General features: G+C 38.8%; 1 protein-coding gene across 4 annotated transcripts in view; it reads left to right on the forward strand.

Annotated features, from left to right (window-relative positions):
• LOC122801123 (guanine nucleotide exchange factor DBS-like) overlaps nucleotides 1-25,614 on the forward strand; it is a 3,406,519-nt gene that overhangs the window by 1,100,097 nt on the left and 2,280,808 nt on the right. For all 4 annotated transcript variants that reach the window (XM_044070650.1, XM_044070651.1, XM_044070652.1 and 1 more), the window contains exon 10: nucleotides 6,949-7,068. In XM_044070650.1, coding sequence (XP_043926585.1) covers nucleotides 6,949-7,068 — 120 coding nt within the window. The remainder of the gene's footprint in view (nucleotides 1-6,948; nucleotides 7,069-25,614) is intronic.

Genomic DNA, 25,614 nt, shown 5'->3' on the forward strand with positions numbered 1-25,614 from the left:
TAAAATGTGGATCATGTCTCCTAAACCTGATTGACTTCTTTGAAGCAGTCACCAAAGCCGTAGATGAGGGTAAGGTGGTACACACAGCCTATCTAGATCTCGCCAAGGCTTTTGACACCATCCCAGAACTCCAGCTCTATTCAGTCACTTACCGCTTGCTCAGAGGTGACAAGGCCATGTCAAACCCAGATTTGATGAATATGCTTCACCAAAAATCTAGATCCATCATAGATCCAAGAGAGGGAGACTTAACTTAAACGACCGGACTATCATGGAGGATGCTGAGGGATAGATTCATCACCCAAAGACTTCAAGAGAAATCTTGACCAATGGATGAGAGGCACAGCAAAATAATGGGTTTTCCCATACTAAAGGGGTGGCGTAAGCCACAAAACTATGGGCTAGGCTTGTAAATGCCCTCGGGCAGATAGCCTAGTATGAACCTATGAACCTATGAACCTATCCCCCACTCTGGAATTATAGATAAACTCACTAAACTAGGTATAAATCCCTATGTCACAAGATGGGTTACAACTGGCTCACTGACAGAACCCATACTGTAAAAGTAGCAGACTCCGAATCCGATTTCAGACCAGTGACAAGTGGAGTACCACAGGGTTCAGTCCTGGGTCCTCTCCTGTTTGGTATCTACTTTTCTGAAGTACAGGCTAACACAAAATGTGTTTGGCTAACAACGTTCACAGATAACTGCAAACTTGGAGCCATAATTGAAACTCCTAATGATGTGGACATCCTACAAAAGGGCCTCACTGATGCAGATGTCTGGTGTCAAAGCCATGGCCTCAAGCTCAATGCCAAAACGTGCATTGTCATCTCCTTTGGTAAAAACTCTGTACCCATGAGCTACTATATAGGTGACAGTCTACTTAACACCGAAAGTGTGATAAGAGACCTTGGGACACAGGTGGACAGTAGCCTCTCCTTTGATAATCACATCACCACAGTAGTCAGGAAATCCTTCTATGTGGCACACCTCATCACAAAAGGTTTCTCATCCAGGAAAAAAGAGGTCATTGTTCCTCTCTACTTGTCACTCATTAGACCCATTATAGAGTACAACACCCCTTTTGGTATATACCCCACAAGACATCTACAACAACTGGAAAGGTCGCAGAAATACCTCACAAAGAGGATTACTGGCCTCAAACAGATGCCCTACGCAGACCGCCTCAAAAATCTCCAGCTTTACTCTGTTGCATATTGCCTACTCAGAGGCTATCTCTGCCTAACATACAAAGCTATGTCAAACCCAGAGCTGTTGGACATGCTCCACTTAAAGAAATCCCAATCCCTCCGAGCTATACACTCTAGGGACCTAAACCTTGTCGCCACAATAAACAGAACATGCTGGAGGAATAGATTCCTGTCCCAGAGACTTCCCATACTCTGGAACAAACTACCTATCTATATCAAACAAAGCTCTTCATTAGCACTCTTCAAGAAAAATCTTGATGATTGGATGGGAAATAGGAAATTCACCCCAGGGATCACCTCTGTGGCTCTGCTCAACAGGGGCACAGGAAAATAATTTTCTTGGGTGGCGAAAGCCAAGGTACCTTTTTGGCTAGGCTTGTATAGGCCCTAGGGTCAATAGCCTAGCACCTACCTATGCACCTGTGGAAATCGTTACACAGATCTATTTAGGAATCAACAATACTGATTAACACTTTATTGGTATTGCTGATGTGTCTGTGAAATTTAAGCACAATGTCTGCTCATAACATGGGCTACCTCACCCATATACCTTTTGTTCCTGGGGTGGAAGAAAATGAGAGCATTATGTGACTGATAATGGCCTACATCTGCGGTGGTGCAGTGGTAGTGTTGTTGCCTCACAGCAAGAGGTTCTCCCATTCGATTCTCGGCTGGAGTGCAGGGAGTGCCTTCTGTGTGGAGTCTGCATGTCCTCCCTGCAGTTGGGTGGGTGTTCGAAAGACATGCGTAAATGGGCATGCCTTCATTGAAGGTTGAATGTTGAGCTGGCACCTCAGCATTCGTCAAAATCTACTGCCAATCATTAGCGGACCGGACGTCCACTGTGGCGACCCCTAACCAGAAAAAGCCGAAAGACAACAACAACATGTGACTGATAATGGCCTGGAGAAAAACCTTGTACCATAGTATGAGTTGAACAGTACATGTTGCAGGACATTCATTTTGTACTCTAGAACTATTACAGTGTTATAACTGACTGTGGTGACAGCAGAACACACATGCATGGAGTACAATTGTACCGCATATATTACATCAGATTTATTTAGGAAGCAACAATGCTGGTTAACACTTTATTGGTATTGTGATAAATGTCTGGGAAGTCCACACAATATCTGCTCATAGAGTGGGCTACCTCACCCATATATCTTTATTACCAGAAGTAGGAGGAACAGAGAGCATTATGTGACCGATACTGGCCTGGCGACAGCCTTGGATTGTACTATGAGTTAAACAATACAGTTTCCAGACTATTAGTTTTGCATTCGACAGCTATTACAGTGTTACTCTTAACTGCAGTAACCTTGCCATAGACAAGTAATGCATATAGCTCTACTGCACTGGTTATAACAACACAATCCTGCTGTACACCATTTTGCTTAATGTTATTGGTATTGTTCATTGCAATACAGTTGTTATTGTTCATTTATTGCACTCCACCTCTAATTGCTCATTAATTACACTACAGTTTTTTTTGTGTATACTTTATTGCAGTAAATGCTTTGCTCTTTCTTGCTTATTGCACTTCACTTAGTATAATAAATCTGTGCATACCACACTCACGGTGCAACCTAGCCAGGTGCCTGACATGGGACTCTACATTGCAAGCTATCTTAGCTGCAGCTGTTGGGAGAGAAGAACACTATTATGCATACCAGTTTTGCAGACATTCAGCTTACATATTGGTAAAACAGTGGAAAACATACTTACATATTTGTGGGGCATTCCCAGCTCTGACTTCTTGGACCCAGGTTTCCATGGTTCCCCTCTTTTTCCTCTTCAGGTTGTCATAATGGTGGTGACACTGCTCACCTGATTGAGGAATACCAGTAACACTGGTGAGTTTCCTGGCCAACTGGTCCCAGGCCTCTGCCTTACACTCTGAGCCCTGGAAACTGCCCTGTAGCATCCTGGGTTCATAATTTTTTACCAAGAGCCCAACAAAGACCCTGGACTCCTGAACACCCCATCTCTGGGCTTAAAAACACGTAGCTTCACCAGCACCACCAGCCATATCCACAGTCAATTAGATTCTAAGGAATGGTGCAGAATTCCCACCTTTTGCGCTTAATATAGGCTGTTTTCCCACCCTTACACATCATTGAGCTGCATTCAAAAAAGCTCTGTGGTGCTTAGCAGTGCACAAACCAGCTAGGTATAGCTGAGCAACAGGAAAATTCGCACATCTGAGGTTTTCGTGATGCTTAAGCACAGTGTAAACTATAGTAGCTGTTAGCATATTTAAGCAGTGCTTCACACAGCACAGCACTGCCATATTTCACAATTTTTTTATTAAATTAAAAAAAAACAGTAAATTAAATTACAGACATGTTATGACTGCTATGGGCTTGAACCCAGGACCTAATACACATTAGGTCATAACTCTATCCATTCAGCTACTTGGATAGCATAACTAGTATACCTTCACATACACTACTAGGCTACCTGTGACCATTGCTGAGCACCATGCTCCCACCAAGCAAACAGGCTTAAACAAACCTAGACATAATTACATCCGGTTTCTATTTTAAATGCTTGGCAGGTGTCGGCTATGTATGTTTGAGCGCTGTGCAAATGGAAACAAAAAAATAAATAAATAAAATGATTTCATCATGATAATTAATTACATCCGGTTTCTATTTTTAGATGTGTAGCAGGTGTCAGCTGTCAGTATGTGAGTGCAGCTTGGCATTGCTGTGCTTCTCACCATGCTGTGTAAACATACAGAGAGGAAAACATTCATAAAAATAAAATACTACACATTTGAAACAATTCACAACATTTCAACAGTAGCGGGGAGCATTACATGGAGCCTCACCCTGTACATAACATCTGACCAGGCATCCACAACTATGGGTAGCCTGTACACTTCTCCCTACACGGATTCACTAATTCTGTTCCTATGCTCTCCCTTGGCAGCGTGCTATCATTAATATGCATGGGGCGCTGCTGCGGGGGAACCATGGCCATGTACATGGATACATTCTGTGTAGGCTCTACACAGTGTATACACAGATTTTATTAAATCCGGAGGTTAGTCTTTTCTACACCTAGATTCCAGGCCATAATTGCAAGTCCTGCACACCTTTGAAATACTGACATTACTTTCTCGCAGTCCTGTGTTAAACCTTAACTGCGCCCTTTAAACAAATGTGCCCAGATTCCCTACAGATATGCAGCACTGTGATTATCCATGACTAATGTTACCAGCCTAAGTTTGATCTTCAGATACATAATAAGTGTAATATGTGCCTGTTAGTGTTTGTATATTTTATTCCATATATGGTACATTGGACTAAAGGCCCATTTTCAGCCTTGACACGTTATAAGTGGCAACACAAAAAGCAAAAGCATGTGAATGGCAAAGTGTAATGAAAGCTGTATAAAACATACACTCTGTTGCCATTCCTTTTAACCACAGGTGGACTTGTGTGGTTTTTTTGTTTTGTTTTGTATAGGGATAAAGAGTTTTAATATTTCTAGTATAACAGATGTGTTTTCTGTAAAGAAGAGTAACAGGAATTAATATGGCTGAGAAAAAAAGTTCATTTATGGTTTTGGCTCCCAAATAGTGAGTAAACTGAGTTCCATGTTCTGGCTATTTATTGAGAAAGCAGCACTGATGAGTATAATGGATCAGATTAAGATGTACAAGACCAGTGTAGGGGGACCTGGAAGAGAAGGACATCTGGATTGGTTTCTAAAGTGGGATGTTCCAAAAAGGAAATGCAATACCTTGAATACAACACATTACAGAATAAAAAGCTAATGGCAGTTAGTAGTCCTTTAGCTTTGAGGTGCACAAGAGGGTGGTGTGTCTTCTTCAAGGTAACATAGTGATGCTATTGTCTGAAGCAGTAATAAAACAGTTTCTTGGAGAGGCTGAATGTCACTTTATCTCAACCAGTTATCCCCACTAGGCATAACTGCCCCTTTTCAGGAGTAACACAGAAGAACTGTAAGTAAGTTGGCCAGAGTCCCACAGTAGGCAGAATAAATCACATCATGCACCCTTCAATAAAGTAAGAAGCTTGTTAGCAGCTCAGAGCCTTAATCATTTGTGATAACTGCCAGTAAGCTTTGTTAGAAAAAGTAACCTGTATTGATGAGTAGGAATAAAGGTAGAGACAGAGATGGGGTACATGCCAGTCCCATCTGGAGTAAGAACAGAACGTCTGTTTTTGAATGTATATAGTCCATTTGGAGTATGAAACACAATGGGCTTAGTTTTACTTATACTAGCATTGAGACTCTAATTCTACAAACAGAAGAATGCTGAGATTATAGTTCTTCTAAGGGCTTTCTCAGTATCTCTATTGCTCTTATCAAAGTTTCATAGTTCTGTGCCATCCTCATACATAAACATGCTAGTGCTTTAGCATTGATAATGAGGTGTCTTTAACAAATATTGAAAAAGAGAAGAAGACAGAGTACTGATCCTTGTGTTTCTCTGAACTGTATGTCAGTTCTATTATGTGGGTAATTTGGAAGCCAGAGAATTACCTTAGGGTTAATGACAGACGTCAATAAGCTTATCAAATAGGGTGTTTTGTGGTGCCCCATCAAAAGCCTTAGCTATGTCCACTTATGCAGCATGTATTTGTTGTCCTAAATCCACATGTCAGATTATATGTAAATGTGCTCAGTGAAAGTCAATCGAACAGAGATGGTGCTGGCACCTCTCGTATATCCATACAGTTTATCAGAAATTAAAGCACAGTTATCCATCTATTGTATGATCAGAAATGAAACTGCATTTTTGAAGAAGTTGGAGAGATGAGAAAGTTGTAAGATGCTTTGGTAGAGTTTGAGAACTTCTCATAAATAAGGACTACATTTGCAGATTTCCAAATCTCAGGAAAGGTGCCTCAGGCTAAATATGCATTTATGATATTTTGCAGAGTAATAGTGATTAAAGCATTATAGACTGTTGCTATTGGTAGATTTTGAACACTAAAAGAACTAATACTTCTGTCTGTCTGCCAGCCAATTGATTCATATTTGTGTATGTGTCTGTGGAGTATATGGTCTGTGCATGCATGTGTGCATGTGATTTTGCTTGTGTGTTTGTATCAGTGTATGTCAAGACAGGCTTTTTTGTTATTGCAGTGAGGTGTGTACTTCCAGTAGCTGCTAACTAAAGTATACAGCTTAAAGTGTAGTTGACTGAGTTATAGTTTACAAAGTACATCACACAGAAAGTCGATTTTCAGAAAAGCAGTGTAACATTTGTCTGTAGCTTCTAAGTGTAATTGTATCCAATTAGGAATATTTATTTCATAGCTCAGTGTACATTGTGCATAGCCTCTTACCTAGAAATATTGTAGTTATTGTTTTTTGTAAAATGCTGACACTGAGTAATTGTGCAGCTGATTAGATACCCTCAATTAAAGATATCTCAATAAATTTTAATTCAAGGCATTTTGGATGCTTTCAACATTTATACCACAATCTGACTTTATAATTTAATGGAATTTTTATGCATGTATAAATGTCATTACAATCTTGTCTTTTATAGTGTATAAATATGGAAAAAACTATATTAATTAAAAAAATCTGTTTCAAGTAGAACTAAAAAATAACCTGCACAGGTTGGAATAATGAAATGTTATTTAAGTTTGGAGTAACGAAAAGTCATGTAAGTGAAAAGGTGGCGTGTTAATGTGATGTAGCTTTCTGCCAGTATTTATCTTACTGTCTTGTGCTGTGTACCAGGTAATGCTGTCCTTGGATAATCTGATGGAGACCCAGGCAGCCTTGTCTAATACCGCTGACAGCGTCCTTCGAGTTGAGCAGCTACTGAAGGAACTCAAAGAGTTGGAACAGAAGGGACAGGTTAGTATACTGCATTTTTTCCTGAGTACTGTTAAACACTGAATATACCACATTGTGTTATGATGTGCATATGCATAATCAGGTTTTCATTTTTTTGTTTTTTGTTTTTTTTTTTTGCTTACTAAGTTCTGTACTAAGGAACATAAAAGGCAAGCAGCAGCAACAGTTTACTTAATGTATCATTGAAATTGTATTATAAGTTAAAGGTGCACAGCTTACTGTTCACAGGTTACACGTTGTATTTCCTCTTCACTAAGTACATGTAGATTCTTATTGTTTATGTATAAATATATGTGTGTAGATCATATACACATATATTGCACACACATATATAGACACACACCACACATATATTTTATAATTTAACAACCCAAAACAAGGTTTCCTCTGAACTTTAGCAAACAGCATAAAACTATTTTAACTTATGATTTGTAAAAATGTGACATTGTAAACATATTTTGTCATCCTGCATCTTCAGTCTTTCAGACATTACATGCCCACAGAGTAGGATACCAAGGACAGCAGTTGAATGGTTTGGTATCTTCAGAGAGTACCTGTGGACTGCAGATGGATAGAAACTTCCTGAACTATGTGAGCAGCATCATAACTTACAATAGTAGTAATCCTATTAAAGTAACTGCTGACACAAAGAGCTAGTGGGTGGCAGCAAGGAAAAGCAAAATATCAGCAACACAATAAGTAGTAGTTCTCCATAACCCTGGAAAGTCTGTTACAGAGCACCGATATGAACAGAGCAGACTCAACATGGCTTCAGATTCAAGCTATTCCACAGGATTTGCAGCGTTTCCCTTGGAAGTAGAGAGGTATAATCTCTCTAGTACATTCTGGAGTGACACCTATATCTCTTCCCTGTAAGATTGTCTGGTAGAGCTCTGTCTAGAGCTTCCATCATGGCATCATAACCAGGTGCCAAGACCACTTCACTGGGCTGTTTTCAAGGTACAGGATCATTTTTTTCTGTAAACAAGACTTGATCTTCAGCCTGTCCTCGAGACTGAGACCAGTGACAATGCACAGAAACATTACTTTGGCATTTTCTACCTGTCATCACATCCTTTCAGTAAATGACCAAGGCCAGTGACTGTAAGGTAGAAAGCAGGGAAATAGACTGACCATTACAGCAAGACCTGCAGTGTCACTTCACTGCCATAGACAGATATGGTGCCTGCAGATGAAACCCTGGACTCTAATGCTGGTATCATGATGCCAGTTGCTCTGACTTCCACAATGCTTAATCTCCTCAACTAAGGCAATTGATTTCAAGTCTCCATTTTTTTAGTTAAAAGAACCATGGCTATGGATTTTGGGAGGTGCTAATTTTCATTCCTAGCATTTCATACTCAGCAGTGAAATACTAGATCATATACTGAGTATCATGGTCAGATAAGGCCAGAAGGATTTCATCACTGACAAAAAAGCAAACTTTTTACCTTGAAAGCTCATTGTCTATCCTCTAAGGTCTTATCATAATACTGAGCATACAGGCATATCTCTTGGTATTTGAATACAGAGAATGAAAATGAAGTGGTACTGGTACTCATATTACCCCAAAACTTTTCACAGCATATCTTATGGGATTTAGTCATAAACCTTTTCCAAGTTCAGAAAATGAAGGTAGACTAGATTAGCACACTTCCATGATCCTTCAAAGACATGCACAAAATTAATTGATCAGTCCTATAGTCTGGTGAGCAAGATGCATTTAGCATCTCTCCTCTTAAATTGAAGTTTCAGCTACTGGTTAAAGTCACCTATCAAGCAGTCTGGCATAGGCCTTTATAAGGACTGGGGCTCCTCTGTATTTTTAACACATCCTGTTGGCTGCATTTTTAAGTAGGCAAAACTGTTTCTGTTTACATGTTCAAAGGAATACCAATAACCTTCACAGCAACGGTGACATGGAGACTTAACCACAAAACCAAGATGGTGTCCAATACTTTTTTAGTATCTCTGACCAGAACTCCTCCACTACTGCTACCTTCTTGATGCAGAGATGATAACATATACTGCAACTTCAGCATGAAAGACAGACCCTAACTTTATCAACTGCCTAGCACCACCTCCTGTGAGAGGACCTAGTCAAACAGGTTAAGAAATTCCTGAAAGGACTGCATTCATCTTCTAATAATTTTCAGAACTGAGGTCAAACTTTCATCATGGTGACCAGTTGATAAGAGGCTGCTTGATAGTATTTCTCCATGATTTCTCCTAAGAATGAGCTTTTACTGTTGCAGGCACAGCTGCAGTAGTAATCCTGACCAGCAAGTTTTGTGGAATGAATCAGCAGACTGCTTCATAAACATCTCTCCTAGGCCTCTTTCTTTAGCTCCATTGCTACTCTCTCTCTTTGGGTGCCTAATTGTGTTTATTTATTTATTTGTTGTTAACTGGAGATGTAAATATGTCCAGTTACCTTTCTTCATCCATGACTTGATCCCAAGGCATGAAGAATGACTATAAACAGTATATTAAACATTTAGCTATATAGTCAACGACAGATAGCATATCAGTATTATATTACATATTAGTAAATACATTACAAAGCTTGTTACAATATTTACAAAGAGAATTAAAATGCAAAGCCATATTATACAGTATCAATATTAAAACCACAGTTATACAGCATTTTAAACACTTGTTGACAATTTGCAGGAAGCAGTTGTAGATGAAGATAAGTTGAACAGCAAACACTGTCATCTACTATCCTTGTAGCACTGACATCAAACACTGTCATCTACTATCCTTGTAGCACTGACATCTATAATCATCACCAAGATATTCTATCAGCTTGGACTTAACTTCCTCCCAGGTGCCATTCATTTCTGATGTGTACTGCAAGATGATTACAAAATACCTGGGCTACTGAATGGTCTTTCACTTATATCCCTGTCAAAAAGGAAATTTTGGGAATAAAGCCACTTGTTCCCTGGATCCCAAAGGATAAAACTTACATTATATTTAAAGCATGAGACTTAGTTTGGCATAATATTGTAAGAAGTAGGGGAAGCAGCAAGAAGGGGATGGAGGCAAGGAAAGAAGGAATGTCCCCCAACACAATTAGAGATAATGATAAATGACAAAGGAATGAATAGAAGGCGGCAAAACATAAAACTAGTAGTGAAATGCATCAGCCTATGGGAAGATAACTGAAGCTGTCCTGGATATAAAGAGTGTATATAAAAAAATGAAATAATACTGGTTCATGAGCAGGAAAGTTTCTTACAGAACCAGGACAGGGAGGATATTATACAATGATTCATGCAGGGAGGAAGAGATGATAGGGACAAAGGCAGTAGCTCCACTGTCTAATATTGCCCTCCCAACTGCTTGCTTCATGACCAGGGTAGACATAAGTACCTTAAACTCTAGTTGTGGGATAATAGAGGTTACAGTCAGAATACTGCAGGATATTACTAATACAGAGCTAGCAAACAGGAGATGCTGCAAGTGGCAGATGAATTATGGCAGCTATTTAAAGAGACAGTTTCAATGTGGTTGGTGTAACAGCTAAGAATTACAGGAGAATCCTGAAGAAAGAGTAAACAAATGTGTCTAAAAAGAGATGTAACGAGTGATATTAGGAATAAAGACGGTATACAGGAAACAAAAACTGAGTACAATGGGTTGGCAGTTCAAGACAAGTTTGGTGCAAGCAAGAAGCAAGGCAAGAAGAAAAATTAAGATTAGACAATGCAGGTATGGAGAGGATGCCATCAAGTGGGAATAAAAAAATAAAATGCGAGAATACATATTTTAAATATATAGGAAAAAGAAACAGGAAGAAACCGAGAGTAGCAAATGCTAGAAGGATGAGTTACAAAGGATAAATGATCAGGTGAGGATAATGTTAAATACCATTCCCCAAATTCACTATAGAAAAAAAGATCATCTGTATGGAGACAATGTAAGGGTAGAAGTACAAATATTACAACAGATGAGCTAACATGGAAATGGAGAGCTTAATGAAAGGTTAGGCACAAGACCTAGGTGGAAAACCACCCACAATTCAGAGGGTAATGCTTTGTAGTAGTGGAACCACTCTCAGAGATACATCTCTAAGGGAAAAATGGCAGTTTATCTCGCCAAGTGCCAATATTGTCCTTGCTTTTATGTTGGCAAGACAATACGTAGGCTAAGAGACAGGATATATGAAGATACATACAGTATAAGTAGACTCAAACAAGATAATGCATTAGCTAAACACATCCAAGAATATCCCAATCACGAATTCAAATTTTGGATACTGGATCAGGTGGTAAAGAGTATGAGAGGGGGACCACTGGAGATAGAGCTTGAGAGACTGGAACTGATATGGCAAGTTCGACCATATGCATATAACATTCCTGGTTTAAATGATATGTGTTCCATAATGCCTCTACTAAAACTTAAAAGTTTATGTATATAAACATATGGACACAGTTACAGAACACTAATTAAATTTAGGAGTCAACTAACTATTGAAGAAATATATGAAATGTCCTAATAATGTTGTACCAATTATGAATGTGGTCATTTATTTATATAATAAATGCATTTTATAGAAATTCATTACATAGGTGATAGGTATTTGTCATGATAGGAAAGTAAAAATGAGATGTTTCCTAACTTATATGGTCAGTCTTTTAGTCATTTATAGTTACCTATCTAATATTCATTTAAACTTGATTATATATTGTGACAAACAAGATAGGATATAAGCAGGATTTTAGAATGTTTTTAACTACTTTTGTATTAATGAATCCTAATGGAAATTGATATATTTTACTTTAAATAAGTGATGTAGAACATCAGGTGATCTAACTGTTTTACTATTTAAATGTTCTTAATTAACTTGTATTATATCTGAAGAAGTTCAAGTATTGCTATTGAACAAAAAGCGCTTCATAATAAATAAGTATTGTAGCTATCAAGCACGGCTGCCATGATTGGTTTTTGGCTTAAATGTATTTCTTCCTGTTTGTAATGTATGACACCCACTACTGCAGGGAAGCAGGCAATGATGTGGAAGGTACACATTTATTTATTTTTATTTATTTGACATTTTTTACTGGGAAAGTCCAACTGGGCATGAGTCCCATTTTCAGTGAAGGTCCAGGGAGAAAAGCTCCAACATACATAGTTCAATTAATAGACTACATAATGTTATTACATGAAGTGTGTTAACAAACAACATACAAGATAAATAAAGTCAAATCAGAAAATCATACAGTGACTATTAAACAACAATCATAGGATACTGAACACCTAGTAAAGTACAATCCATAGTGATAACCAATGGTAAAGATGTCAGACATTTTAAATAAGGGCAAAAGACTAAGAGAAAGGAAAGAGATTTTGCAGTTAGAGGGAGATTATAAAATGGAGTTAAAATATGGCGCTATTGGAGAAGTAACTGGTGCTTTGTCTAATCAGAGAGGAGAGGAAAGGAAAGGGGGAAAGAAGAGCAAGAGAAGGAAGAAGGGAGGAGGAAGGAAGAGAAGGAAGGAGTAACGTGTGGTGTCAGCCTGGTGTGAGACATACAGAGCCAGGAGTTAAGGAGAAATCTCTTTAGAGATTGTTTGAATATGCGACTGCCTGGCATTGCTCTGATATGTGTAGGAATACTGTTCCAGACTTTGGCTACTGAGTAGGATTATAGGCTGTGACTGATAGACTTTTTTGGTTTATGGATTTCAAGGAGGTGTTTCTCAGATGAGCGAAGAAGTTGATTATGGAGGTAATGGTTATGAATGGTGCTGGTTGTTGGGCAGGATGAGGATTTGTACACCATTTTATCAGCAAGAAGGAGTTGGGTGAACTTGAGGCAGTGAAATAACTCAAGCTAGTTTAAATATCTGAGGGTGGAGCAGTGGTGGGACTTGTATAACTGACTAGGCTGCAAATCTAGCTACTTTGTTCTAGCAAATCTCAAGTTTCAATCTTAAACTTAATCTGAATGTTGGTGAAAATTGGTGACGCATATAGTAGTGAAGGAAGGAAGGAGGTATGTATTGGCTACAGTAACTACTGAGGAGTTGGTAAGGAATCTATTTGATCTATAGACACCAGTTTTTGATGCATTTTTGTATGCACTTTTGAATGTGAAGATCAGACTTCAGATGTTTATCTATTATGACACCAAGTAACTTTGTGTGTGGTACAACTTCAATTTCAGTATTGTTGAGAGAGGATATTTTGAAGGTATCTTTTATGTGTATTTGGGATTTGGGGAGAAAAGAGCAGTTTTGTTTTCTTTGGATTTAGGAAAAGCTGATTGTCACTGAGACAGTTTTCAATAGAGAAGAAAGGCTGCTGAGTGATAGACTGCAACTGGGAAGGACTATTAGATAAGCAAATGACAGTGGAGTCATCTGCATATTGTGTAAGTGTAGCTTATTGGGAGGATGTGTATAGGTCATTTATAAATATGTTAAAAAGGAAAGAGCCAAGTATGGAGCCTTTTGGGACACCTGTATTAACTGGGAGAAAAGATGAGTAAGTAGAATGCCATTTAACTGATTGCAGCCTGTTAGATATGTAGCTAGTGAACCAAGTGACTATTGTACTGGAAAAGTCTAAAGCAGACATTTTTGATAGTAGTTTGCTATATGAGACTGTATTGAAAGTTTAGAGATATCTAAAACGACTGAATAAGCTAAATTGTTATTTCTGGCTTTAATGATTAGTCCAAAAAGGCAACAATGGCAGTTGTTGTGCTATGGGCATGATTTCTTATATCCTGTGGTGTGCTACAAAACTATATACGTGTATCCACATGTAGAAGCGTAATGTTGATGACCTTGCCGAATATTCTAGAGGTAGAGTACAATGAACTACCAAGTGTGTCTCCAGCTGGTCTCTGGATGTTCCCTGTATGAACAGAAAGAGACATACTGTAGCTAGAATAGAAAGAGATATACGTACCATACATGCATTGGCTTCCATAGGTAATGGAAGGCCAAGCATTCTTTACAGATTCTGTGAGTGGCAGCATGTCAAACAAGGCCTACATGATGTCTTAATCATCTCTAAAGAAAACAATGAAATCTTACTTGATACACTTTAGGGCATGTCATCTGCTGATGGCAATGCTTGTGTAGTGTCAGCTAATACTTTGAGCATATCTGCAAGAACCAGTGTCACTAACAATTATAGTATGTGACCACTAGCCCTGCTGCTGCTCCAAGTAGTCTCAATATCTGCAGTCTGGAACACACTGGTGTGTAATTTCCTTCAAATCTGTTTGTAAATAATCACTATGTTCAAACAGTGAACATTTGCATATTATTAGATGTTCATTTAGCTGCAACACAGGACAGTGAATTGCTACTTGCTTGTGGCAGTCTGCAAATGGCTGATTCTGGCTCAAAAGCATACTATTTACATTTTTTAACAATCAGTACTTAGTAGTTTGACATTTATCCAGTCCATCAAAAAAATGTAACTTTGTAAATGTCTATAAATGCAATGAGTCCTTCATCCTGAAATTCAGAGATAATAAGACCTATGTTGTTATCAGCTGGAAAAAATAACTGCACATCTTATTTTGGGGATAAATTTTAGACTCATAAGGGATACATATCACAAAAATATGGCCAGACCTTCAGAGCTCCAGCTTTGTATGTTGGTTATTTTCTATAGTAAACAACAAAGGCATGCTCAAATTATGTATTTATTTCTTTATTTGTTTGTTGATTGACTTAAATGATGAAACATACAACTAACCATGTAAAAATGATAGATGAGTTATCAGATCTGGTGCTAAATCTTTAAATCAGAAGCTGTTCCAGTCACTGAGTCAGTCCATAACTCAGGATCAGAGAGTTGATACACAAGTAATGTGTAGAGGGAGCCAGATAGTACCATGGGACATGACAGAGGCCACCTTTCAAAAAAAAAAAACTTTTACCAAATTTTACTAACTTTAATTAATAGAGTGCAGCATTTAGCTTTGAATATCAGCCGTTAGACACAATGTTTTTTTTAATTTGAAAAGAAAAAAATTAAGCTGAGTTTTTTTCCTTACTGATGATTTCTCTTAGGACCAACCGTTCATGTCATTGTAATGTCTTTTAGTGACTGGATTTATAAATCAGAATCAATAATCAGTTATTTCATTGTTTTGCCTATCAGTTAGCTGCAATATCATCCAAACAATCCGTAATTCTTTTAACAGCACTTCATGCTTCTCTAGTAGGTGTTATCTGTTCACTGTATTTACTATGTGCAGTTACTTGCCAGGTCTATACATTCATTTCTCATCATACATATGCAGATTGAGTAACATCCTATATTATTTTGTATATGATCTGCATGGGATTGAGATTTGTTTCCACTGAAATTCTTTACCTAGTCCCACTCGTACTTTCTAGAGCATGAATCATTAACACAGCATCACAATTTATTTGTGTGTAGTATTCTCCTGGCAAGTTTCTTAAGCCTGTGAATAAATCAACACAGTAATACAATATACTGCTTTGGACCAATATTGTATCTGTGATGCTTCTGTGACTTTTTGACTGTCTCTAAAACTGAGCAGTCTTTGGTTTCTGTCCAGGGATGCCAGATTTTTGACTGGCCGGGTAGGGACAAAAAAAAAAGGTCTTTTACAATAAGTGAGGACCAAAAAAAAAAAGGTCTTTAAACACGGAACTACTTATGTTTAATACGGAACATCAGGCAGTTCTGCATTAAACACAAGTTTCGTGTTTAATTTATGATTGGCCCGTATACCGGTATACAAGCCAATCAAAGAACTCACAAAACAGAGCTGTGTTTAATGCGGAACTGTCTGATGTTCTGCATTAAACACAAGCAGCTCCGTGTTTAGCGATTTTTTTATTGGCCCGTATGCCAATCAAAAAAAAAAAAGCGAAGGGCTGTTTCACTGGGATTTAAACCGGCAGTGCGAGACTCGGGATCAGGCTGCTGATCCCGGGACAATCCTGCTCAAATAGGGATGTCTGGCAACCCTATTTCTGTCTGATTTTTTTTTTACTGTTCCTATCTTCTCACAAACCACAATCTAATATTAGATCAAGCATATTGGGAGCAAAAAACTAGAGAGAGAAAGATGATAGAATGGGAAGATGCCAAGAATTTATTTGGACTGCATTTAGAGATTACCTTCCCTATCAACAATTGATATCAGAGTATAAATTGGGGGTTCCTAAATGAAAGACCAGCATTAGTCAAGTTTTTAGTAGAATCTAGAACAGAAGTTGCCATTAAAAAAGGAGTAATTAGTAGAGCATATAAAATATTGCATGATAACTATAAGAATCAATCAGGGGAGGTTATAAAGGATTGGGAATAGAGATTGGATAAACAATTTATAGAGAAACAATGGGAAAATATATGTAAGTCTCCCAAATATGCAAAAAAAATCTAGAAGATTTAGGATTTTTGCTTGGAAATGTTTACATAGATATTTTTGTAGCCCAAGTAGACTCCAGAGAATGTTTCCTCAAGTAGATAGCAAACGTTGAAGGTGTTTCGGGAAAGAAAAAGGTAATTGAGAACATATTTTCTGGGAGTGCAATGAGTTGGCAGACTTTAAGGATTCCCTGTGGGATGCATTTTCAGAGATTCTGGTTGGGCAGTTTAGTGTGATGAGGGAGATGATTTCTGAGCTATGATACAGAATTGGAATTGCCTAGACATGGTAAGGCCTTGCCATCTCTAATTATGATGGCTGCCAAAAAAGTAATTACTAGAAAATGGAAGTCAAAATCTAAGCCAACTATATTAGAAGTAGTTAATATAGTAACAGAGATAAAACAACTGGAATTGAGATTTTTAGAAAAAGGTTGGAGCAAACTACACAGGAAAAATGGGAAATGAGGGAACAATACATACATGGGAGGAATAAGCTTTAAAATAAGGCAGGACTTAAATGAACTGTGTAATGTTTGACTGAAAACGATTGATTAGATTATAAGTGATGTATAATGTTTGCAACTGGGAGTGTGTCAGTATGGTTTGTGATGTAAAATGCTTGCAGCTATGATTGTGCTGGTGTGGTTTCTTTTCATTTATATAAATGTATAATTATGTTATAAGTGATGGTTTAATAAAGATATTCAAAAAGGGGCAGGAATTGAATACTTTATGTAATGTTGCTTAGGTTATATGATATATAGCAATACATGTGAAGCTTAATGTTTGTTAATTTTAACTTGTTAATACAGTTTGACTACTTTTATATAAATGTAATTGTGCCTATGTCACAAGTGAGAATTGAATAAAGGTGTTTAAAAAAAGCATAGAGGGTACACACCCCAGCTCTCAATGTACTGCACAAGCGTAAATATTACTAAAAAGTCTGAGATTTATACTTTTGTTCTGACATATCAGAGGCTGCAACCTAATTGTGCCACCAAGTGACTGGTGTAAGCTAACAAGGTACTCAACAGCATTTTCCTGAATGCCAAATAAGATTGGTGCATTGTACACTAGTACTAAATTTAAATTCCAAAGTCTATTTATTGGCATTTTTTACCAACAGTCAGCTTTGTAGACCTTCTTGGTTGGCTCTGATGCATTTTTAGATTTTTCAGTATCAAGTTTTTACACTTCAGTAGTTCTGAAAAAATAATTAATTTTATATTTCTATTCAGCAACATGCAGATTTATTTGAAGATGCTTGTTTTGCAATCTTGATTAAAAAAGCTGTGTAGGTCTTCCTGACCTGCTTATATCCACACATAGCGTATGCCTTCATTATTATAATGTCAGTACCACCATCTTGGAGCCTTTTTTTTTTTTACAGTATATTATCTTATGTGTTCAGATCAAGAGACCTTAAAGTGACAGACACAGAACTCATAACAAAGGTAGAAAGGATTGCTACAGAGGAAACAAGGGGAAAAAAGGAAAAACTTAACAAAGCCGGACTTTTTTGTTTTAAAACAAATGGGTAAATTATAACTGTGTTAAAAAAGGTTTTGGAAATATGATGTGGGAGAACAGAAACTAGTATGACGTCAGGAAGTACATTTTAAAAAAAAGAGGTGGTGAAACAATGCAGTAAAGTGGAAGAAGATATAGTGGATGGGGCAAATTATCTGAAGGAAATGGGAGAAGGCAGTACAGACCCATAAGACTCCATTGGTTACTTAAGCTCTATTTGAAGAAATAGCCATTTGACTCATACAAGGTCTTTCTTTCATCCAATTGGCTCTCCATCTTACCACATCCGATCTATATTTAAGGTCAACAGTTTCCTTACAATTCATGTCTGCATTATGGTCTGAAATGCACTGCCAGGCTTGGAAAGCTGTGTGAGCACAGATAACAGTGTGACCCTCACAAAGAAATTAACAACATTTAACAGGCATGATCTCCCTTTGACAAAGCTAAATGGTTGTGGGTCAAGCCCGATTGCTGATATTATAATTAATGAGTCTCACAGTGATATGCTCCATAGTTTTACAAATCAGACTTGTAAGGCTGATTCTCCAGAATCCATGGTAAGAACACCTCTGTGGAGGGGCAGAACTGCAGCAGTATGTCAAGATTCAGGAACATAGATTTTGGTTAATCTTAGTGTAAACAATTTAAGTAGAGGCTTGTTGAGATCCTGTTTGATGCTGTTTATTAAGCATCCAGATATGTTGTCAGGACCCATGGAGGAAGTGTTTTTGGTTTTGATAATACCTTAAGTTCATATTTCATAATGATAATAGGGGGTGTGTGGAATTCTGGGATGAGTGCTGATTTGGGTTTCAGGGGTGCAGTGTACACTGAACTTATTTGTTAGTACACTTGTGATGCTAATCAGAGTGGGCCTCATTACAGAAAAGTTCAAAACAGTGTTGAGTGTTATTTCTTAGTTTTTAAACATAGCTAAAGAAGGATTTTTTGTTATCCTTTGCTTCAGAAGCTATATTCCATAAATGGGTTGATTTATTGGTCCATATAGTGCTTTTCAGTTTTTTGGTGATATTTTTATACTGTCCCCCTTCTAAGGAGATATTTCCTTAATGCACAGTTTAAAGAGATTTTTTTTTCTTATACAACTTATTTATGACTTTGTTTTCAAATGCTCCATTGTATTTGTCCCTAGCTGGGATTGCTAGATTTATGCATTTGTGGGCATAAAACTCCTTTGTGAAGTTGGCTGCTGTCTTGGAGTCAGTCAGGGTAGTCATGGCTAATTTTGGAGATTTCATCATATAATTGTATAAGGGTCACTCTTTTGAAGTCCATACATATGGAGATTATGGTTGCAAGGACTATAGCAGTTCTGAGAGTAAATATCATGACTTGTGGTCTGATTTAACCAGTAAAGGAAAGATGGGGGAGTGGAATAGCTAAAAGCAATATTTGTGAGGACCGTGTCAAGAATGCTTTTTCCTGTAATGGGAATGCTAACGCTGATCCAGTGAATTCCTGTTTCTCAAATACAAAAATCTCTGGGCATATCCTATCTTATAGGTTTATAGGTAGGTACTAGGCTATCGGCCCAAGGGCCTACGTAAGCCTAGCCAACAAGGTTCCCTGGCTTATGCCACCCAAGAAAGTTGTTTTCCTGTGCCACTGTCAAGCAGAGACACAGAAATGATCCCCGGGATGTATTTCCTATTTCCTATCCACTCATCAAGATTTTTATTGAAGAGTGCTAAAGAAGAACTTTGCTTGCCATAGATGGGTAGCCTGTTCCAAAGTATGGGAAGTCTCTGGGACAGGAATCTATCCCTCCAGCATGTCCTGTTTATTGTGGTGACAAGGTTTAGGTCCCTAGAGCGTGCAGCTTGAAGGGATTTGGATTTCTTTAGGTGTAGCATGTCCAACAGCTCTGGGTTTGACATAGCTTTATATGTTAGGCAAAGATCACCTCGGAGTAGCTGATATGCTATGGATTAAAACTGGAGTTTGTTGAGATGGTCAGTGTAGGGCATTTGTTTGAGGCCAGTAATCCTCTTTGTGAGGTACTTCTGTGGCCTTTACAGCTGCTACTGCAGATGTCTTGTGAGGTACATTCCAAAAGGGGCATTGTACTCTATAATGGGTCTAATGAGTGTCAAGTAGAGAGGAACAATGACCTCCTTTTTCCTGGATGAGAACCCTTTTATGATGAAGTATGCCATGTAGAAGGACTTCCTGACTACTGTGGCGATGTGACTATCAAAGGAGAGACTACTTTCCACCTGGGTCTGAAGGTCTCTTATTACACATTCGGTGTTAAGTAGATTGCTGCCTATGTGGTAGTTCATGGGTACAAAGTTTTTACCAAAGGGGATGACACTGCACTTTTTGTCATTGAGCTTGAGGTCATGGCTGTAACACCTGGCATCTGTCTCAGCGAGGCCCTTCTGTAGGATGTCCACATCATTTGGGGACTTGACTATGGCTCCTAGTTTGCAGTCATCTGTGAACTTCATTAGCCAGAGGCCTTCTGTGTTAGCCTGTATTTCAGAGAAGTAGATACCAAACAGGAGAGGTCCCGGGATGGAACCCTGTGGTACTCCACTTGTCACTCCTTTGAGCTCAAATTTGGAGTCTGCAACTTTTACAGTGTAGGTACTGTCAGTGAGCCACTTGGCAACCCATCTTGTGATGTAGGGGTGCCAAAAGCCTTGGCAAGGTCAAGACAGGCTGTGTGAACCACCTTACACTCATCTACGGCTTTGGTGACTGCCTCAAAGAAGTCAGTCAGGTTCAGGAGGCATGATCTGCCTTTCACAACCCGAACCGGGTGGGATCCAGAGTTCGGAGGTTATCAATGTCTTTGTTAATGAGTTCCATGATGATACGTTCCATGGCCTTGCAGACTAGGCTCGTCAGGCTAATAGGTCGATAGTTCCCAGGATCAGTGGTGGTCCCCCCTTTGTGGAGTGGGATAACTGTTGCTGTGCACCATTCAGTGGGCACAAAGCCTGATGTGAGGCTATTATTGAACATTGGGCTTAAGTGAGGAGCCAGTTCATTCTGAATTTCATGTAAAATGCAGCCTGTGATGTTGTCCAGTCCCATGGATGCTGTGTTTTTGACTTTAGAGAATGCAGCTTTTACCTGCATAGTTGCGATTACAGGGACTCTGCATTCTTCCTGTATAGATATAGGCCCTTTAGGGGGTGAGGAGGGGGGGGGTAAAGTTAGCACTAAACCTATCTGCCAAGATGTTGGCAATATCAGTTGGTTCTGTAATTTTCATGCCGTTGTGCTGTAACTCAGAGCAGATCTGGGTGTTGCCATCGAGATTCTTGACATAGCTATAGAATGCTTTGAGGTTGTCCTTAGAATTAGTGGTGATTTTGTTTTCATAGCTATCTTTGGAGGATCTTATAAGGGATCTCAGCTTCTTACTAAGGCTGACCAGGGAGCTCCTCCACTCATGGGATTTTACTCTCTTTTGCAACAGTTTCTTCCTTCTGTATGTACAGTTTGTTCATGGCAGGGGACCACCAGACTGGCTTCCTATTTTTGGTGGATAGCTTCTTGGTTCTGTTGGGGATAGCATGATCCATGCACTCACATAAGTGCTTATAGAGTGCATTTATGTAGGATTCAGCAGTCGTAACTGTATTGTCCATCAGCATGGGTGTCATGAAGTTCACCACTTCTGTCTTAAGAAGCATGAAGTTGGCTTTGGAGAAATTTTGTACCATGGTTTCCTTAATAGGGGGTGGGGGCGGGATGTGGATATCAAGGGAGATTAGCTTATGGTCGGATCAGACCAACGAGGAGTTGACTTCAGATGTGGAACACTGGTCACTCATGTTGGTAATGACTAGATCTAGGATATTGTTGCCCCTGGTGGGGGTGTGGATAAGTTGATCCAGGGCATTGGAGTTTATGAATTCCAGAAAGTGTTGAGCTAAGGAGTTGGTAAACGAGTAGTTTTCCCAGTTAATAGTGGGGTAGTTGAAGTCACCCATTATTAGGGTGTTTGGTTGAACCCTAATATTTTCCAGTGCATCAAGAAAAGAGGAGTGGGAATCCTGGGTCATGGTGGGGGATCTGTAGCAAGCTACAATTTGGATTGCAGTTTTGCCCAGAGTTAGTTGCACTTGGATAACCTCGGATGCATTATGCTGAGCAACTAGCCTGGAGGTGTGGATATCCTTAATGAATATGGACACACCTCCACCTTTGGTGTTTTGGTCCAGGTTACATGGCCGAAACGTGTGGTATGAATTATAGCCTGGTAGTGCAGGAGTGCTCTCTGGAGCCTTAAACCACGTCTCAGTCACTGCACAGATATCAATGTTCTCCATTTTAAGGAGTGCCTCAAGTGAGTGCATTTAAAGATTTAGATTTCTAGCATTGAGTAGCATTACCCTCAGTTTTTGCTTGCCTGTTCCTGCTACGGTGGTGAATTTGTCATTTGAACCTTGCCTAAAAAAGGCACAATATGGGCAGCAATAGCCTTAGCCAGTATCTGGAATTGCAGGGGTGACAGGTGCAGGCCATCTGTGGCAAAGCATCATGGTCTGTTGACCATGTCATCCCAAGCAGAGAGATACTGGATCCACTTAGAATGACACCAGAAGCTTAGCCAATTGTTGAAGTCAATCATTTTGTCCTTGTACTGCTGTATCATTCTGGGTGATGACAGAATGCTACTCATAGCTAGGGTCATACCTGCCTGGGCTACAAGATCGGAGAGCTCTTCCATGTCTCTTTTCATGTAGTCCAGGGAGGTACGTCTCAGGTCATTCACACCAACATGGACAATGACAGAGTCATATTTGTACTTGTTGTGGAGTGACCTGAGTGTGTGGGTTATGTGGCGGATCCTGGCACCCGACAGGCAGCTAACAGTAACCTTCTCCTTGTTTAGCCTGGTGAGTGTGACATCAGTGTGCCTGACTGTAGAGTCACTTATGATGTGCGTTGGGTACGTTGTTTTGCCTTATTGGCTGTGATTGAGTGGCACACTGAGTCTATGGGCTATGTGTCATTTGGGTTGTGTTGGGGGATGGAGGTTGCTTGCATTTCTGCTTTGAAGGTCTCTGTTGCTTAGACAGATTATTATTGAGAGCCTCTGTGAATGTTTTTGTGTTACTATGTGTGGATTTTGGTGGTGTAGATTTAGTGAGACTATGTGATGAGTGTGGTGTGGTGCAAATGTTTACCTTCTCCTCATGACTGTTAAGTTCAGTCATGGTTGGAGAGAGCTTTGCCTCCAGTTTGGCTAGATAAGTGCTTCTCTCACAGGTTGTAGTGTTGGGTGGTAGGAGGAGAGGGTTGTCTGTGTACATGAGGCAATTTGTACATTGTGTCAGGATGCCCAGATTCATCAGATAGACAGGAGAGAACACTGGGAGCTGACACTTGGACATGCATGAATAAAAAACTATTTTCCTCTAGATAAGTGAGGAAAGTGAGTACAGAAGCTGTTTTTCTCTAAGCAAGTGAGAAACGTAAGTACAAAAACTGTTTTCCTCTAGGTAATGAGGAAGGTTGAGTGCTATAGTAATTAGCAGCTTACTTAGTGCTTACAAGTTCTGAACAAGTGCTGAGCATGAATAAGAAAATTTAAGCATGAAAACTAAGAATCTGTATCTACACTAGACGAGTTACAGGACAGAAACAAGTGCAAATGCAGGCTTTCCAATCAGAAAGTTGAGAGAGATAGAAGAGATTTCCCAAACGGCCAATAACTACAATTAATTTCTAAGCCAGAACCACTCCTTGGGTGGCAGACAAGTTACCTAGTGCTTACCACTCCCACTGATAAGCTAGAAGGCTTTACTCCAACATAGAAAGGCGTGGGGGGCTCAAACGCTTACATACAGTCCTGGATACAGCAAGTCTGTATCTGGAACACTAGTTACAGGAAATGTAGGAAACAGGCATACAGTTTTTTATTTTTTTTTACAGAAAAGTAGCTAATACAGTAGGAAAAACAATTCACATGCAGTGCAAGCTAGCACACTTGAGTATGTAGCAATATCAGACCAAACACAATTTAAAATTGCAATTAAATTAAAAAGGACTAAAAGCAAGTGCAGAAAGAATTTATTAGGAAGAATGTGGTAAAGAGATGGGACTGGGGGAGTGTCCCAGATCAAATCTACAGTGGGGCAAGCAACTGCAAAAGCCACCAAATTTAAACTACAAGCCAAAAATAGGGAGGGTGGGTGGGACAAAACAGTTTAAAAAGACATCTAAGCAACAATTAAGAGTACAAACTCTAAAACCAAAAAATATATATACTCAGCTCTGTATATTTGCAGATAGATTGGAAAGCAGTCTCTCAGAACACAGGTTCCAGCATTTAAATGCAGGCTGTTGCTAACAGGTCTAATGTTATGCAAGTGATCCATGAGTCAGATAACAAACAAGCTGTAAAAAACAGTTATACCAACAGAAGACATGGCAAAAAATAGGAGGAGGTGGGACAAACAGATTCAACAGAGATCTAAGCAACAATTAACAGTACAAACTCTAAAACCTAAAAAATATACTCAGCTCTGTATATTTGCAGCTAGATTAGAAAGCAGTCTCACACAACAGGGAGACAGCAGTTTCAATAGAGATCTAAGCAACAATTAACAGAACAAACTCTAAAACCAAAAAAAATATATACTCAGCTCTGTATATTTGCAGACAGATTAGAAGGCAGTATTTCAGAACACAGGTTCCAGAAATTAAATGCACGCTGTTACTAACAGGTCTAATTTTATGCAAGTGATCCTTAGGTTAGATAACACAAAAGCTGTAAAAATCAGTTAAACCAACTGAAGACAAGGCAGAAAATAGGGGGAGGTGGAAAAAACAGTTTCAACAGAGATCTAAGCAACAATTAACAGAACAATCTCTAAAACCAAAAAATATATATATACGCAGCTCTGTATATTTGCAGATACATTGGAAAGCAGTCTTTCAGCACAGGGAGACAACAGTTTTAACAAAGATCTAAGCAACAATTAGCAGTACAAACTCTAAAACCAAAAAATATATACTCAGCTCTGTATATTTGCATATAGATTGGAAGGCAGTCTCTCAAAACACTGGTTCCAGCAATTAAATGCAGGCTGTTACTAACAGGCCTAATTTTATGCAAGTGATCCTTAGGTTAGATAACACACAAGCTGTAAAAAACAGTTATACCAACTGAAGACATGGAAACAAATAGGGAGAGGTGGGACAAAACAGTTTCAACAGAGATCTAAGAAACAATTAACAGTGCAAACTCTAAAACCAAAAAATATATACACAGCTCTGTATCTTTGCAGATAGATTGGAAGGCAGTCTCTCAGAACAGGGAGACAACAGTTTCAACAGAGATCTAAGCAACAATTAATAGTAAAAACTCTAAAACAAAAAAATATATACTCAGCTCTGTATATTTGCAGACAGATTAGAAGGCATTCTCTCAGAGCACAGGTTCCAGCAATTAAATGCAGGCTGTTACTAACAGGTCTTATTTTATGCAAGTAATCCTTGAGTTAGATAACACACAAGCTGTAAAAAACAGTTATACCAACTGAAGACACAGCAGAAAATAGGGGGACGTGGGACAAAAGAGTTTCAAAAGAGATCTAAGCAGCAATTAACAGTACAAACTCTACAACCGAAAAATATATACTCAGC

Source organism: Protopterus annectens, chromosome 4.part1, assembly GCF_019279795.1.
Source record: "Protopterus annectens isolate FY-2018-M chromosome 4.part1, PAN1.0, whole genome shotgun sequence".
NCBI lineage: Eukaryota > Metazoa > Chordata > Ceratodontiformes > Protopteridae > Protopterus > Protopterus annectens.